Source organism: Trichoplusia ni, chromosome 19 (genome assembly GCF_003590095.1).
Source record: "Trichoplusia ni isolate ovarian cell line Hi5 chromosome 19, tn1, whole genome shotgun sequence".
Lineage (NCBI taxonomy): Eukaryota > Metazoa > Arthropoda > Insecta > Lepidoptera > Noctuidae > Trichoplusia > Trichoplusia ni.
Window position 1 is genome coordinate 6,363,977 of NC_039496.1, and position 18,957 is coordinate 6,382,933.

General features: G+C 35.3%; 1 protein-coding gene across 2 annotated transcripts in view; it reads left to right on the forward strand.

The window, feature by feature from the left end:
• Positions 1–809: 809 nt before the first annotated feature.
• Positions 810–18,957, forward strand: part of LOC113503317 (acetylcholine receptor subunit beta-like 2) — a 29,768-nt gene continuing 11,620 nt past the window's right edge. Inside the window, exons 1-12 of one of the 2 annotated variants that reach the window (XM_026885176.1) lie at positions 810–1,323; positions 6,457–6,561; positions 6,905–7,775; positions 8,129–8,322; positions 8,659–8,787; positions 9,109–9,270; positions 9,570–9,726; positions 10,206–10,333; positions 12,140–12,315; positions 16,651–16,803; positions 17,949–18,061; positions 18,500–18,612. In XM_026885176.1, the coding sequence (XP_026740977.1) occupies positions 7,724–7,775; positions 8,129–8,322; positions 8,659–8,787; positions 9,109–9,270; positions 9,570–9,726; positions 10,206–10,333; positions 12,140–12,315; positions 16,651–16,803; positions 17,949–18,061; positions 18,500–18,612 (1,377 nt within the window). In that variant the 5' untranslated portion in view covers positions 810–1,323; positions 6,457–6,561; positions 6,905–7,723. Of the gene's footprint in view, positions 1,324–6,456; positions 6,562–6,904; positions 7,776–8,128; positions 8,323–8,658; positions 8,788–9,108; positions 9,271–9,569; positions 9,727–10,205; positions 10,334–12,139; positions 12,316–12,344; positions 12,521–16,650; positions 16,804–17,948; positions 18,062–18,499; positions 18,613–18,957 lie in introns of both variants that reach the window. The other variant, XM_026885177.1, reaches the window with a different exon arrangement.

Here is an 18,957-nt window from a genome sequence, read left to right on the forward strand (position 1 = left end):
GCATGTGTTTAAATGAAAACAGCTATCCTATAAAATAATAAGAAAGCCGTTTTCATTACAATTGTTGATAAGTATTTGTCAGTCGTGAGACATCAAAAGCAAAATCCGTCATATTCAACCGGTCTAACGGTACATTTTCGTCATTTAAGAACACAAGTTACGTATTGAATATTTTTACTTATAAACTTCCAAACACAAATACACGATATAATTATAACATGAATCATTGTACAAAAGTGCAACGGTGCTGTTTGCTTGCTATCAGACGTTCATTCTCATGTTTTAAATTATTTATTTCTAAATAAACATCGCAAAGACAGTTTTCCAAATAGAAGTTAGCTTCGGCTAACTGTTCGGCATAGTAAGATGCCTCAATTCTTTTCTTTTTTGCTTGTATTATGAGTTTTTTCAGTTGTGCGTTCTCAGATTGTAGCGACACCAACTTATAGTCCTGTATACCACGCATTGTTATAACTTATTTAGTTTCAGCTTATTGTTTAAATGTCTGAGATTAAAGGCGTCTATTTTTGCCTCGTGAATCCTAGATCTCAAAAAAACATTCTTCTCTTTGAGGTCAATAGCTCTAGACATCTCCTGATGCTGCTTGTCAGTTGCCTCGCGCAACTGTTCCCGAAGATATTGGTTTTCTTCAGTGATTCTATTCACAGTTCCATGCGGATCAGAAGATTTGTACGTATCTGAATTTAAAAGTTTAGGATGATGCCGGTAAGTACACATTTAACTTGAATTTTTTTGCAAAATTTTAGATTACGTATGCAGTTTTTAGGATTTTGATTAATACTGTTTATTTATAGATAATAAAATTTAGAACAAAAAAGAAGTTAAATTTGATTTAACCTTTATATTAAATCCTTGCAAACTTCTCGCCCAGATCTCATTCGAATTTCAGCCGATTTTTGTCAATCAAAAACTAATTAGTGCCTATGCTATCGGCGGAGGCTCTGAAGTCTTAATCATATTACAGGGCACTATTAGCAAGAAATAGTACCTATCATACTTTGAGTAAAACAAGATCGAAGTAAGTAAGTAGATATGTATTAGGCGGAGAAGGACGAAACTATACATAGCTATACCCTCATCTCATCTTCACAACGGAACTACGATGGTTAACAGCGTAAGTATAACACGGCAGTTCCAATTGTGTTGGATAAAAGCTTGCGTCGCGTGGTCACCAGTGATCAGTCGGTATCAACGCACCACGCATGTCGTACGCCCGCACTGCCCTGTTCTGCGCATGTGCGCTCGCTGTCAACGCCGTGGCACACGCTGCGCCGGCGCTGCCCGCCAGATCCGATAATAGAGGTAAATTCTTAGATGTATTTGTTTTATAGTTCTTATTTCAGAAGAATGTTTATTTGGCTTTATGTACTTTGTTATTTAATTAGCAATTAAGTTGATAATATGTTTGTCAGTGATTTTTTTAATTCTGAATTCTGATTGTCTTATACGTATTGAGTAAAAGTGATGATCAATGCTCGAGCCTTTACATCGGCAAAAGCATTTCCCTAGCTGAAGGCAATTAATGGGATGATACTATTATTTGAATATTTTATTTGAACTGTGGCAACAAACAGGTAGGAAGACTAAAAATACTGTTTAAAGCCGGTGCCTAAAGGTAATCTACCGCCAAGATAAATTTAATTAATTTAATATCTACTAAAATAATGATGATTCCCCATTAAGTAACATTACCTATTGTTTGAAAACTGATTATAAATACTTGAGCACCACAGTTACATCGACACAAGACTGAGGTTTAGCCACCATAAATGTATTTATGTAGATGTTTTAAGTAATTTTTATACCATATTCCTGAATTTAAGTACCTATCCAACGGTCCATTGACTTAGGTTATGGACATCTTATTACCAAATCATTTTATTGTCCAGCTAATCAAAATAATGGGGACATCGAATGAGGTCAGATACGGGGAGGTGTCGACTCTCAGATCAATCCCCTCGCGTTCTCCACTTGACATTTCTTTCAGCAATAATCTCATTAAAGCAACTTAAGATTTTGGCTTCAATGGTATGGGAAAATGAAGTTTTTGTTGGTGATTTCATTTCCAACCTGCGATGTTAAGACCTTTTTTCTGTTAACAATTGTTTTTATGTCTAATCGGATCGACTTGCCGAATTATTTCTTCCTTCACAAGCCAAGTCTATTGTGATGAATAAGTTTGTGTTTGGGGTCTAAAATCAACTAAGTATCAATACATTGCTAGGGAATAATATCTGTCAGGAGCAATCGTCCAAAATATGGTGGAGCAAAAACTTTGGTCGCCCTTAGTCTTTGAGGATAGCGAAACCTTCATTACGCGTTGTCCAAAATTTTAAAGAGGTTTCAATTATACTGTCTTTTGAAACTTCAGGTGAACCTACTATTCGTGTCATTCAGTCACCAGTTTCCGTTTGTGGACTTAAAATGCCGTTTTTAACGGCTTTGGTATGCTCATTTCAACAATTCTTGCTCCAAAATAACCTTGTTTAAGTGCGAAGTATTTTAATATAGATAAACCATTCAAAATAAGATTGACAGTTATCTCTGTTCATCTCAATCAAAATAACTACTGAGATATCATTGTGTGTCACACAAACATATCAAAACGCACGATGCAATTCAAACTCATAAATCATAAAACTCTCGAGCATTTTCAGAGCGACACCATCCGTTGTTAGGTCTATTTGGATCATTGACACCAAAACGGTATCTAGGTGAACTCCTGCGCAAGTCAACGATCCTGGCGGCGCCTTTGATCGAGTGACCCATATTATTGGTGCACTTACCAGCACCGGACGTCGGTAAACGCTTGTAAAACGTTATACGAGATGTGATTTTGACCTATTTACTTTTGTTTCTGTGTTGAATGTGTCAGTGTCAGTTTAGTTGTGATTCAACTCGGTATTCTTTTCATTTGTCTGCTCGGGGGACCGAATACTGTTTCGTGTTCGTTACGACTTATCTCCCGCTCTCACTATCTTTTATTCTGCGTGGGCTTATGTTTGTTTGTAGACACCCTTCTTGGTAATTTCGCTCAGGTCACTGGTCGTTAAGAAATGTCCCGTGGGAGGCATAAAGTATGTCTTTGATAACCCGAAATTCACGGCTAACATCTAAATTGTCCCTATCAAATTAAACTGGCAAACCAAGAAGTTTACCGCAGAATTGTAGAAGCAAAATTGCATGGATTTTTGTATACACCGTGATTTTTTAGTCGTCTTACAAAAGCAGCCCATCTCATGTATCCAATGACTAGAACACGTCCATGATAAAAAAATAGGTATTTATGAGATTTGAATAAATTTAGAAAAATTAAGCTAATTCAAGGTTCTTAACTTGGACCTTGGACCTTTTCTATTGACGACCCCTAAACCATGGGTTACTCAAATCTTGGTACGAATGGCACTCAGACTTGGACCTTGGACCTTTTCTATTGACGACCCCTAAACCATGGGTTACTCAAATCTTGGTACGAATGGCACTCAGAATTTTATCATTGAAGTAATAGACGACTGAATGCCCTTATGATGTTTAAGACATCGCAAAAGTTTGGCTTTGAATTCCATAAAAACTGTGATTAGTTTATGATCTGAACTTGAATTCTGTCCTTTATTTAAACACCCAAAATGTGAAAAACCCGGCAAGTATACTTATCTTCAAAAATTCGAGCTCTCGATCCCTCTTTTCAATTGAGATTATTACAGTGACTTCATCGTATTGATAAACAGGTCACTGTCATGGCACACTGCGCGAAATTCGTTTCGACAAGGCCTATTTATGATGTCCCATTTCCTTAATGCTCTGGACAATTGTGCGTCGGCTACCTCACGGCAATTTCGCTAACGATACGAGAAGTGTTCAAGTATCTTCTTGTATCTGTTGTAGGAAGGGAATTTGGGACGCTCGGAAGTAGGTACATGCTTTCGCAAATATAGGTAATTGCTTTGCCTTTTTGGATCGATTGTGATTAGGGTAAAGTCGAGTTTTGTCGAGCCCCCTGATATTTCTACTCTTGGATATATAAAAAAAAATATTAAGGTCAAGTAAATAACAAAATAAGTGTAACTACTTAGGAATAAAACACATTTTGGACTTTGTTCTCTCTTCTCTAGAGCTACAAAGCTAGCTACAAAGTTTACTTATCGCATTCAGAAGCTAAAACAATGCAAATCGATCAACTCGTTCTCCAATCAGTACTAAGGAAACATGTTATTACCTAAAGTAGTCCACACCTCTAGCAATAAACGTAGGTACTGCGTCTCGTGTGCGGTCACGTTTAAAGCCATCTGTTTCTAGCTCTGATGGCGTCTCTGCTACTAGAAATAGAGTATAATAACCTGCCATTTCCGCATCAATCCATTTTACTTGTTTACAGTATTGTGTTTACGGCATATCACGTTTTTTTTTTAGCCTAAAGTGGAAAAAGGATCTGTGTTATAAAAGGTAGGTAGCGACTTAATAACTATCCTTATTGTTCTTACGTGTCCGTTCATAAAACATCGTCTGCTAAATCTTTTGACAACCATTAATTTGATACCCACCCAAAATACAACATGATGACACGATTATTTTTGTTTATAAGTTTGTTGTGGTAAGAATTCAAGTTCAACTGAAAGATTATGATAAATCTTTATTTTACTCGATGATTACACACTTACGCAGGACGGCGAATTTAAGTTGACAAACGGTGGGTTTGCTGTTGTTTATTTTTGCACTTCAAGGCCCTGGGATTTTCTCATCGAGGTACAATGACCCTTACAGTCACTTAGAAGTTTTTATTAGCATTTTTGTAGACTGAGAGATATGTAGTAAACAATGGCCTACTCTGCTTCGCGAATCATCGTCCGCCTCTTGTCCTATTGACGTATTTTGATCCTTGATCCATTAAAAGTCTGTCTTCCCAACTTACTAAGGTATAATGAGTTACTCTGTAAAGTGGTTAAGGAGGTCTAATAGGTAGTCACTTAACATACTATATTATCTGAATTTCTTAGGACGGTTTTAACTCTCCCAACTGTCCCGGCGAACACATGTTCGTTAAAGTAAGTATAATAAGGTAAAGGAGCAAACAAATGGTACAAAGCGGTAATTTCTGATAGTCATAAATCTAAAGCACGTTGCTGTCCATGTTTATGTACATTGTCTTAAGTGAAAAATAGTGGTATCCCACCTCACTCGACCGGGAAGTAGCGGCTATAGAGCAATTGTCAACACTGGATCATGCACTGACGTACAATGTATGGAATCCGTGTCGAGACAGAAAATAGGTTCTTATACCTGCCCATTTTTCCAGGGTACGATATCTTCAATAACTATTTATTCCTTTTGGAAATGAAAGATTAAGTAATTTTTGTACCTTTGGACATTTTAAAAAGTCTTGTCGCCAGAACTAGGTACGTTGTAACCAGATTCAGCATAATATGGCTAATAGCTGCCACGATGTTTACGCTTTTAACATGTTAATTAAAGAGACAATTATGAGTAGGCACTGTCGTTATTTTGAGAGTATTTTTAAACTTAAAATAGATACCTAGGAAATCTACAGAAAGTTACGTTACGACTTGTCATACATGGGCCTATTCCTGACCAACCTTACCTAGTAACATCTGCGTGTTATTCCTGATAGGTAGTCACATCTACAGATTTCCTCAATCAGGAACATGAGACTAACAAATATCACATCGAGGAATATTCCAGCTCTGTACATATTTAAATAAAAGTAATGCTTTTGACATTGAGATGTGCAGATGTCTTCCTAGTTCTGGCAGTTGGCAGTCGCGTATTATTAGCGAAGCCCTACCGCTTCCTTATATTAACAAGCCGTGATTTTACTCCCGGTTTGATAGAGTATGCGACAAATTACTTACGTGCGTATTGTTGAAGAAGCCAGGAAGATTCTAGAAAGCTGGATGCCGGAAATTAAATGGAACCTTTTTTCCTATATTAGTAAATTAATCTTTGGTTTGATACACCACACTTTAAATATAATTTGTAGATTAGGTACTCTTGTTACTAAGGATTTAATTTTTTTTTAGAAAAAGCTAATGTAATTTGATAGGTGATTGTAAATTGTTGTGTTTCGACAAAAGCGAATTTTGTGATGACTATTACGATACTTGTAGAAGAATTATATTGACCAGACAGTAAAATGAACGAAAAGGGAATTTTCAAATTGTGATATAAAATATTATATCTGGTTGCTGTGAAGTGTTTAATATAAGATAAATGTCATTGGACGTAGTCTTACTCAGCTAAATTAAGGTAGTACTTACCTCCTAATTGTTTCCGAGTTGATCAAGAATGAGCCACATAATAGAGAATTGTACTTTAACCTAGTTTTAAGACATACTTAGACGTTAGATCCAATGTACAGTTGTTGGTTTTTCCTAAATAAATAAACAGAGATACACGACTAATTAAGAAATTTTGTTTCAGGATCGAAAATGGTGCAAGAAGAATCGATAGTCATAAGAAGATTGCCCGATGCATACTTCTATCCTTTCAGTTTGTGGCCTCTACCCAGATATAAAATTAGGATAGGTAATTGCGCGATCTATCTATCATTGTAGCACAAATAAATTTTGACACATTTTTATCTTAGACAATTGAAAAAACTGTCAGTTATATGATTAATTACTGACTTAATGCTTATCGATAGTTGAGAAGCGAGCTGAAGGGGGGAGTGGCATTGACAAAACAACAACGATGATGACTCTCCCGTTCTGTTGATAATATATCTTCGTTAGTGACTATTCCTTCCTTGACTACAATAATTTACTCTGTTAGTTTCCGTTTTGTTGTAGTACGTACTTACAGTATTATGACTTCTTTAAATTTCATTCTTTTCGTTTTATGAAGAACGTTTTGTTTTTTTTTCTTGCAGAAGAAGAAATGAGGAATTCTAAAAGAAATAATACAGTGGAAAGAAGAAATGAAAGATAAACTCAGGATTCAATTAATTGGTTTCTTTTAAGGCTATTTGTAAAATATTTAATTTAAGAATAGTGTAGGATTTCGATTGTTATTATTTTGTATAAATAAATTAACAGTTGCATATTCTAAAACACTATAATTTGTAGGTGATTAAAAGAAAATACTATGTCAAAAGTAAGTAGAAACTTGGAGCTTCGTAACATAATGATTAGTTAAGGTAAGTAAATATCATTTTAAAGGGATGTAAATTGTATTTGGCAAAATAAATTAAGTTTGTTTAAGTACACATACTTGTTTTACTGTTTCTTACTTTAAACATCTAATTTCTAGTTTATATTATAATCGTCGTAATAGAAAAGAAGTACCTGAGCTTCATTTGATTGTACAAAATTCGCAATTAACGATACGCAGATAAAAACTTTGACCTAGTAGATACCCACTCTGTAAATATTTCAATGAAAGATAAACATACATCCTACATCCAATCCAAAATGGTATGATGAAAGTTTCTAGCTAAGTACAAGAAAGAACAGTCTTAGATAAATGTCGCAAAATTTTTGCACCCTCAGCAGACTAGTAACGCCATCTATGTGTATCCCGAAGGGAACATTGCTTCCTGTTTCCCGACCCACGAACCTAGAAGGTTGTAAGTCCACTATTGATCGCGCATGCGTAATGACAGGCTCATCTCCTCCTTCGGACAGCATCTCGCGATTTGTAAACATGTGTCCCTAAAAATATTCGCAAATACATTAAAATACCGTGCAATATGAAGTGGGGACTAATATTTGTGATCTTGACATATGCAAGAAACTGTCTGGGTAAGTAAACTGCTGTTTCTAATTGCTATAAGTGGTATTCGTTAGTCGTCTATACATTCGTACAGTTGGGTATGAAAATTTAATAGGGTAAGTGTATTTTTATTGATGTCGTGTATGAATTCAACGCGTAGGTCACAGGAAGTGTCACATCTCCCAAAATTCCAGATCTTTTTACATTGAATTATAATGTTGACTAAGAGAGTTCCTGCTGTGCCGAAGAATTTATGTTTGATTTTGTACTATGCTTCGTAATACTCAAAACTAACTTTTAATTCCAATAAAATTAACGTGAACTTAAAACTTATTTCAAATGATTACCATACCATTTCTCATGATTAGTTTTTGTATTTCAGGGGTAAAGCTTCTCGAAGCGAATCCAGACGTGAAGAGGTTGTATGACGATCTGCTGAGCAACTACAACCGTCTGATACGACCGGTGACGAATGTGAGCGACATCCTGACGGTGAGGCTCGGCCTGAAGCTGTCACAGCTGATGGAGGTCAACCTCAAGAACCAGGTCATGACTACAAACCTGTGGGTGGAACAGGTACGGTTTTTATAAAGATATACTATCCTACCAATATTATAAACGCGAAAGTCTGTTTCTATGGATGTACGGATGTTTGTCCTCTTTTACGCAAAAACCACAAAGCGGATTTAGACGAAACTTGGTACACAGACAGTTTTTAATCTTTTTATGTTCCCGTGGAATAACTTTCAAAATTAAATCAATATGCCGTGACGACAATCCCTACCTGTATATTGAATACTGCGATTTAAAAAATTGGCTTTAAAATCTTGAAGTACTAAGTACTAGTACTAGTAATCTTGACTACTTAATAAGTGTAAATCGAATCTAATCGAAATATCTTCATTATTTCAGAAATGGTTCGACTATAAGCTCCAATGGAATCCCGACGACTACGGCGGTGTTGAGATGTTGTACGTGCCCTCTGAACACATCTGGCTGCCTGATATCGTGCTGTATAATAATTGGGATGGGAATTATGAGGTATTGCAAATGCAGATTTGCTTTCAGATATATTTTTTACACATGCCTTAAAAAAAATTGCGTATAATTGGGATTAAATTTTTAATGAGAGCGGGGTTCTCTATGGGTAAAACCATTTTTAAACATCGAAATCTTCACGCCTACCACCGCTCCTCATAGTAAGACTATTGGTATACGCAGTGTACTTCACCGTGTAGAGAGTCTCTTTTTTGCAATTGCAGATCCTATAAGAACAGTTTTGACGGTTGCACATACCAACAATTTCAATTTTAACAGTTTTAAGAAAAACATTCTACCTACTAACTATAACATTTCCTCTAGGTGACACTTATGACAAAAGCCACATTGAAATACACCGGAGAAGTGAACTGGAAGCCGCCCGCGATCTACAAGTCATCGTGCGAGATCAACGTCGAGTATTTCCCATTTGACGAACAAACTTGCTTCATGAAGTTTGGATCCTGGACCTACAATGGAGCACAGGTTTGTTAGATCCCTCGATTTGTGAGTCTGAAATATGACCAGAACTCCACAGAAAATTACAATGTCAGGAAAACTTCAGAACTTATGTCTTTTAATATTCTTTGTTAAATAATTAAATTTAAATATCGCAAAAGTTTAGGTTTAGACATGGCTGATATGGTAAATAGTTTCCTACAATCGTTTTTCGAGAATATCATTTTTATCAGCACTAATATCTTTATTTGTTTCTTATGGAACTACATCTCCTCCGTCATCTGTAGTATACATGTATACATAATTAACTCATATTCAATTTCCAGGTGGACTTAAAACACATGGATCAGTCTCCAGGCAGCAGTTTGGTGCATGTGGGCATAGATTTGAGCGAGTTCTATTTATCAGTGGAATGGGACATACTGGAAGTACCTGCGACGAGGAATGAAGAGTACTATCCTTGTTGTCCAGAACCGTTCTCAGGTAATTGTAAAAAGTACTTTAGTTTGTTAGGACAGGGTTTATTTTTGTATTTTGGTTAATTTCATTTTCAAGATTTGGAATATCTAGGGAGACTTGGTTACGCTAAATATATAGATTACTGAGTATATGTATTAATCTCATATTACCAGGCGAAAAATCCCGGTTCATTAATTTTTAAATATTTTTGATTAAACTGACATCTGGATTTCATCATCAGCCTAATCTTTTACCAATTTTGTTGGGGTCGTCTTCCCGTCTAACCGGATTTAGCCGGATTAGAAGCGACTGCCTATCTGATCTCTTCAACCCAGTTAACTGGGCAACACGATACCCATTAGAGAGATTGGTTTTCAGACTTTCTAGCTTCTAACAATATTATTCGTAGTCGAATGTCAGCGTTTAAAACCATACCTTTGTTTATGACTACAATGGATATGGAAAAAAACACTATACGATTTTTAACCTCCACTTCTTTTCAGATATAACATTCAAACTGACGATGCGACGAAAAACTTTGTTCTACACAGTCAACCTAATCATACCGTGTGTTGGACTCACGTTTCTTACTGTCCTGGTCTTCTACCTGCCTTCAGACTCCGGGGAAAAGGTAATTATTTCTATATTAACATCGATGTGTGTGGTAGACGTAACGACATTCTAATTAGAACTGGGGATTATAACTACACTTTCATCTGTTTCTTTTTCTGTTGGATCTTTTTCTACAATTCTAATCTTATTCTCTATCTTATCTCTATCGTCAATGTTTTCTAAGTTATTGACGTTTATTGCTGTAGGACTTTCTTAAACTTCTGTAACATTTAAAATATTTTTTTGTCTATTTGAATTTTTTAAAGTAAAACCTATTTAATATTTCAAATTTCTCTTTATTATAACTATCGCAGACTATTATGTAATTGTTTTATGTGCTTTGATTGTGATGTGTGATGCTATTATACTAGAATTCATTTAGCGTAACTTTTAGTAGTCGACTTAGTAATATGTCAATTTTGCGGTATTTTTTTTCTCTTTGAAGTAAGCCTATAACACTTTCTGTTCTTTGAAAACTTCTTCACATTTGACATGAACCAGACGAAATAAATATTTGTAATACTAGTGAAATAGCATCAAACCCTATCATAGTGAGAAGTTGTATAATTAAAAAATTATGTGATAACGGGATCTAATGGAATGTCGTTACAAGATAGCTTTCGATGTAATTGTGAATGGGATGTTTCAGGGCATGTTCATAATAGCCTTCAGTCCGCAATACCATCCTTCATGACCCTCATCCATTGGTAATGGTCTTTTTTGAATCATTAGTTAGACGTGTGAGTGTGTTAGTATCATCTGGATATTGTATATGTAAGTTATTGTCTTTCCACATCCAATGTTTGTACATTTATCCAATATTTCTAAATTTCCCCGTCCCACAATGGACCAAACCTATATGGTTACCATTTATTTTTCAATTTTAATAACTCTTGTCAAGGCATATCTGAATTTGAGATTCCTAATCTGAATTTGATTCTGAGTTTTCATTTTTAATTTATTTCCATCAATTCAAATCTTCGGTGTTAACATCTTGGAATTTTGTCACCAAGATCAAGATCACCAAGATTTGTCCTGTCCGAATATTCAAATAACGAGTATTTTCCCTTTTTCTCCCAAAAAAAGTTTCATATCAATCCTGTTATAAATATTTTGTAAATTGTAGAACCTGTACTTATTCAACCTCGTCTGGCTTTCAGTGTTTTCTGTATTTAAAACCTGTAAAAATGTCTGTTTCCTTTTGGAATCTAAATTCTTGTTCAAACTGAAAATTCTATCATTTCATTGCATGATCCCGAAATTTATCACTCATTGGTTGTACAACACACTCCATAATGATTCCTTTCTCTTTTCTTCATTATTGTTAGTGGAAAGACAATTATAATGATTTTAATGTAATAGATATAGAATGGATTTTCGTGCACTAACTACCAATGCAGGTGAAATTATTTTCTGATGGAGGTTCGTTGACATCCCGACAGGAGATTAGAAATTACATTGGTAAGTATGCACATATTACTTAAAGAATGGACGAACACGCAAAAAGCACATTTAGTTCAGGCTCATACAAACCATTCAAAATGTTTTGAAGAGTCTTGGATCCTTAAATACGCCGTTTGCAAGTGTCTTTAATGACGTCATTATTGGGATGTATTCATTCAATGTTTTTTTTTAAGTTCTTCGGCATGTATCTGAAAACTGTGGTCAATGGTTTGTGTGGGCCAATAAAATGATCATACAAACACTTTAGCCAACCTTAGTGGGATGTCAAGGAACCTTAAGATCACGATCTAATTCCACATTTAGTGTGCCAAAAACCAAAAAACCGAAACTGTATAACTCAAAAAAGACTTCTCTTCCTTAGATATCGCTCTGCATCTCCATCCTGGTGTCCCTCACTGTGTTCTTCCTTGGTCTGGCTGAGATCATTCCGCCAACATCCCTGGCAATCCCCTTGCTTGGGAAATATCTACTATTCACGATGATACTCGTCTCGCTCAGCGTTTGGGTGACTGTTTGCATACTTAACGTGCATTTCAGGTAAATATTCTTTTTTTCTTTTCTCGTAGATATCGTTAAGCATCTCGATTTTGGTGTCGCTGACAGTATTCTTCCTGTTGCTGGCTGAGATAATCCCGCCCACGTCGCTCGCTATTCCTTTATTAGGGAAGTATTTGCTGTTCACCATGATTCTGGTGTCTCTGAGTGTTTGGATGACCGTTTGCGTACTCAACGTACATTTTAGGTGAGTAAAGAAAGTTAGATAGTTAGCTTCCTTTCTCACTTCACTTCTTCCTTGTTGTCTCTGGCAATGTCGCTTCTAGTTGTTCAATGTTGACTTTACATGCGGCGTGTAAATATATAAACGCTATACCTAATGCCAGTAGCAGCATTATACTTAAGGATGTTAACCTAATACTAATATATGTAAATATTTAAACGAAGCTTCTATAAAATGCAATGCTTAATAGATGTTTGGCTAAATATAACGCAATGTTTTAAACGGTTGTAAAGCTTTTAAATGTTATCTGAACTAGCACTTAAGTGACACAAATTAATAAAAAATCCATACCAGAATAAAAGACAGAATGTGACTTGAATAGTTTTGAGTTTAGTAACTTATTGGTAAAAGAGAATCATACTCAGTTTAGGACTGAGACCCTTTGTGACCCTTTTTGTTCACGAAGCAAAACAAGTTTCTACGATTTTAGGAATCAGAGGCTTGGATTGCTACCTTAGTTCTGCCTGTGGATTAGCAAATTCCCCTTAGTTATATGACATACCTAAAGCTTCGTAAAACGTTCATAGCCAATCATTAGGATGTGAAACCCTGGGCAAAACATTGCTGAGTACATACTAGACACTTTCAAAGTAAAAAAAAAACTGCTTCTAGACATATTTGTCAATTAGTTAATTGACTGGCCGTTTGCTACGTCTAAGACTACCCCTAATAGTTAGATTGAGTATTAGAATTGACCTATTAATTATCCTATTAATAAAAAAGCTCAATTAATTGATCAATAGCAGCTAAACCAGTCGCAGGTGAATTGAAACTATTTTTTTTGTAAAAAAGTAATATAAATCAATAAAAGTCGTCACTTTTATTGATTTAGGTTACTTTTCCCAAACTAAACTGACATAATGTTTAACTAACAACAAATAATTAATTTACAATGAGGCAGCTAACTCGCTCAGACTTACCTCAGAACTCCAAACATTCCAACACCATCTTCTACTCGACAGCGAACACCTCGAGACTATGATTGGACTTTAGGACATTATCTAGAATTGAGAAAGAGAGGCGAAGCTCTACCCAGCGTAGAGCGCCATCCCGTTTCAACCACTGCTGCAGTAACTTAAATATGGATTGTGGTGGGCCACCTGAGTGATGGACTACACACTATCTATTAATTATAATAAAGGATTATTGGATTGCTGCCTTCCGCTCCTTTTTTTGTTGTTGTCTTCTTTTTTTTCAAAACACCTCCCGCAGTAAGTAATTTTGTCTTTGTGTCGCGGGGGGTTCCACAAACATACAAATCACATGCACAATGACACCAAGACTCAGGGCAAGCATTCATGGTGACCTCAACCACTCGGCTATCCGTGCAGTCAAGTCAGTTTGATACATACATTAAAGATTATGTCGTTTTTAACCGCATACCAATTAGAAAACAGTCTAAAAGGAGAGCGCTAATATCGAATACTTCTTGTTAATATTTATTCATTTAACAAGATATTATTATAATTAATAACCCATCCGTGCCGACGCGCGTGGTTAGGAATTCATTTGCACTAGTTGAGCACGCTAATGTGTTTACTGTAGCAACGAATTCATAAATAATAATGCTCATATAATTGTGTATAATACGTACGAGTATAGATTATTTAAAAGGACTACGAAACCAAAAATTTATATTTTTTGTGTAAATTATTCTATCTATCAAAAATTTGCAACTTGTATTGAAGTTATCATCATCATCATCATCCACAGCCTATATCCTCCCACTGCTGGGCATAAGCCTCCCCTTTCTCGTGCCAATTTCTACGGTCCTGTGCTAGCCTCACCCAGACTCGACCCATATTATATCATATTATTGAAGTTATAAGGTCGTTTACTTACATTGCAAAAAAATCTTAATGAGAATATTAGCACTAGCTCGCTACGCCGTAGCAAATGAGAGCTACGATCATTAAACTATTATTTTAAAAAGACACAAACGCGTGCGTTTATGATCGACGAACAGTCTACTTCTTTTTAATTCTATAAACATTCAATTGAATGTAAAACATTCAAACGTCACTACCAAAAAATGAAACAGAACAGTAACAAAATACGCGGTAAAAGCTATTCGCTAAATAAAGGAGAGCGCATAAATTTCTGCCTTCATTGTAACCGTGTCACTTCGATAACGGGACAATAGTGTGAAATATTACGTATGGCAACACTCTAGTTTAGAATGGTCTTTATTGAATGCACGGTATTGGCAAGAGACGTGATGGGAATTTAGTTGTTCGGCTATAGGGACCATAGAGGGTCTATTCAAGTTTGGCTGTGTTCAAAAAATTCATTAAATGACAAAAATAGAATGTTTTAATATTTTCAGAAAAATACATAGTGACAGTCTATTGTAGAACATTGTGCCATATTCGTAAGTTTAAAAATAAATATTATTAAGAATTTGTAGGCTTAATTGATATCTGATTTCATTTCTCTGGTACATTCTATTATAACTTTTCATAAGATTATATAGGTACCTAATTATTTTGAAAGGTGATTATTAGAATTAAGTACATAATATAATAGACACTGGATATTTTTTGTGACAACCGGAGAATTTCTCTACAAAAGCATCACAGAATCTTAGCTTCTACGAATTAAGTTTGGGCGTACCTACCTACACTCCTATACATTGGATAGCAACAAAAGCAATAAACGAATAGCAAATGCAAGTGAAACAACACTCTCATTCTCGTTACAATAAAAATTAACCGACTGCGCACTTGAAATGGTTCCTACAAATGGGTTCAGTGATGTGCCAAGTATTGCCAGCTTCAAATGGAATGGGAATCAAATGGACTATGTAAATAAAGTAATTGTAAAATGTCAAAATGTTTGGTAACTATCGGTACCAATTTTCATTAAAGTGTTTTTTTTTTTCATGACGGAAATTAGATTTTGGTAAATCGTTTTGGAAATCAAATTCTACCCTAAATTTGTATTCTATTCGAAATCACACAATTCCCAAGACGTTTAAAACAGTACTTCTTTTAATTATTTATTTCCTGTCGTTTATATTTTACAGTGTGAACTTTAATCGAAATCCAGTGGTCTATTCTAAAAACATTTTTTTTTCGGTACCCAATTCTAAAAACCAAATCCATTATTTTGAACACCATCCGCCGTTATATTCTGCGTACATTTGTACAGTATTCGAATAGTTATTCGGCGGCCATTACGGCCCTAGTCTGGCGTTTCGAATAAATCTTCCGTTTCATTGTTATTTTGTCATTACTGTAATAGAACACGTGTGATATATGTTGCGGGAGATAGCACGATAAGCTATTAAAGCTTTGAATAATTTGCGCCGCCGTATAAAATTTAATGCATCAGTTTATGCGATAATTAACGCGACAATTCGAGTTAAATCTTTCGTTGCCATGGCAACAGTGGATTCGCGGTGTCGGTTTTGAATGATGTGTTTATTGTAATTGTTTGATGTAAGCGATGTTTAGGTGTACTTTTGGTTCGTGTTTTATCACGCAGTTAAACACGTGTTAGTACTAATGTTATTGTGACACTTTTGAGAGAGGAGTTCGTTTATAATTTCAGTACGTACTGCTCCAGCCCTTAGAAAATGAAAGTACATGGAATATCGAATTTATTTTCATTATAGATCACATCCCACACAAAACTCACTCTATTGACAACATGACAGTTTTTTTCTAGGTTTTTACTTTAACATTCAGTATTTAAGTTGAAGAAAAACCGATTTGGACAAATCGTGAACAATACATATTTTCTATAAGAGGTACATTTTAGGCCAAAGTTATTTCTTATCACTAAAATTTTCGAAATCGTTTTAAACAACCATTCTGAGCTATCGTCCACTTTGTTTCTTTAGAATTACAGCTAAAATCACCAAAAATATTTTTTAAAAGCAATTATTTATGTCCCAAAAATTTCAAAAGCATTATGGATCCACTTATTTCAGCTTTCTTATCATAAACAAAAAGCTTTTATTTTCACCCCCACCTTAGGCCAAACCAAAGAAAATAATAATATTACAGAGTAAATAAAAAATAAAATAAAACATTAAAATAAAATGATAGTAAAATAATCTAGAAAAAAATAACCTTAGAATTCCATAATAGGTCCCCTTCGACTCATACAATGTCGCCATGGATGAAGAAACTGTTCCTGCAGCTGATGCCAAAACTCCTCATGATGAGGAGGACCAAGTACTCGCTCCCGGACTATGATGATACCTTCGTGTCTAATGGATACACCAATGAACTGGAAATGAGGTAAGATAGTACTAGATATATAATTACTTAAAGACATTGATGAAGGAAATAGTATGTTCAGTACCAGTTGATCTTTGAAGCATTCTTTTTGGTGTCAAAGTGAGAAGGCGCTATGTACTTTGTAGAGCGCCCTCTCGCTTTCACAGTAGCATGAGTCTTGATTTAAAAGATATAATTTGCACACTCAAATCGACCTAATACAAGTACCTACCACTTCTTGAAGTGAGACTGTTGTAAATACAAATAATGCAACGAAAAAAATAAATATTAGATAGGACTCCAACTTGGCTAGACGCGACAAGAATTTGAATTTGTTCTTTGCATTATGACATGTCTTAGGTCTGTCCTGTCTGACTGTGTAGTTTAAAAAAAAATCCACGGTTTCTGCGTTTCAAATATAGACCGTTGCTTTTGTATAAGCCAATTGGTGCGTTGCACAGTGCAGAGTCTTAACATACACAACTACGCTAAGCAGTCTTTAAAAAGTTAAGTCTGGTCGTCAATTAATGATGTAGTATCGATTTCTAGCACATTAACATTTAACTTACAATACTCCAATTAGCTCCTATTAAATGTAGGACCGCACAGTACCGCACATAAACCATACGGTACATTCGCGCACACACGTTTTCCAAACGAGCTTATAAGCTTGAACATTGCACTCGGACTGCAGACAAAGGCTGGCTCTGATTGTACCAGATAATGTTCGAGGTATTAATGTATGACCGAAATAATACCGAAGCGAATAAGCACCGTTAATCTTTCCGAAGGTATATTTTAAATTGTAACCTTGTGTTCTCTACACATGGTTTGCAGTATGTTTAAATAGCGTCATACGATATAAGCGGGAAAGTTAACATTTTGGAAGACTCGTATTCAATTACTTTTAATTATCCATTACAATGCTATTAGATTTCTAATTATAGAACACTCATTAGTATTAGTATCATTAGTATTGTGTTATTTAACACTCGTACGTGTATTAATGAGGTTATAATTAAGAATCTAGAATCTAAAATCACAATAAATTATTGGTAATTGATATCCTATTTACCATAGATATTCAGAAGAATCAAAGTCTATGTATTTTGTTCGGGTTTTGACAAGATTTTCCATGAACTCTAAAAATATTTTTGATTATTTAGCCGTGACAGTCTGACCGACGCCTTCGGTGATTCCAAGGACAATGGTGATTATCGCAAGTCACCAGCGCCAGAAGACGATATGCTGTCAACTAGTGCTCATCAAAGACCATCGGGTAAGATTTAATATACTTTAGCCCTCTTACTATCAGCTCCTCTACACAAAGTCACATTTACACAGTAGCTCTTCCTTTTCTTAAAAAAAATCTACACCACCCTGAAGAATTTAAACCTTGTCTCGCGGGTGGTCAATAAATATTCATGTCACATGCATTAAAAGCCCAGACTTAGGACAAGCGTTCGTGGATCACAAGAATCCACGTTGCGCACAATGAGTTTGGCGTGGTGACCTTAATACCATGCTTTCTTTATTATTTAATTTAAATAACCCAAAGATGATTATCGTTTATTAACCGATAGAAGTACTTTGAAATAAAAAGTTGTTAAATAAGTGCATTGTTTTATCCACATTCATCTGATCTCAATTTAGTTAATGTAAAATATACTTTACGCACTACATCACAAGTGCTATATTCGTATAACATTTGTCGTAGTGACTGAATCTGAGAACATGCTGCCTCGCCACCTGTCCCCCGAGGTGGCTGCCGCCCTGAAGAGCGTGCGGTTCATTGCTCAGCACATCAAAGACGCCGACAAGGATAACGAGGTAAGACTCTTTTGTTTCCAGAATGTTCTTCATATTTATTGGCTGTATTATTAGATAATATTTGTGTATGCGTATTTTACGTTGTCTCTATGATAAATAAATGGTACCTAACCTTGCCCAGCTAATAGCCAATTCTTATAGTAATTTTCGTGAGGATGATTCATTATTAAATGAACAACAATTAATGTTTAACTCGACCCCGCCAAACTAGTCGGGCAATCCCCGATACATACGAGTAGTTAAACCTGTGCACCGTTTAATAAATCCCAATGGTGTATAATTAAAATTAAATATTAAATAAACAGTGTGCTGGTCTTAATAAGAAGGTCACTCTTGCAAAATTAC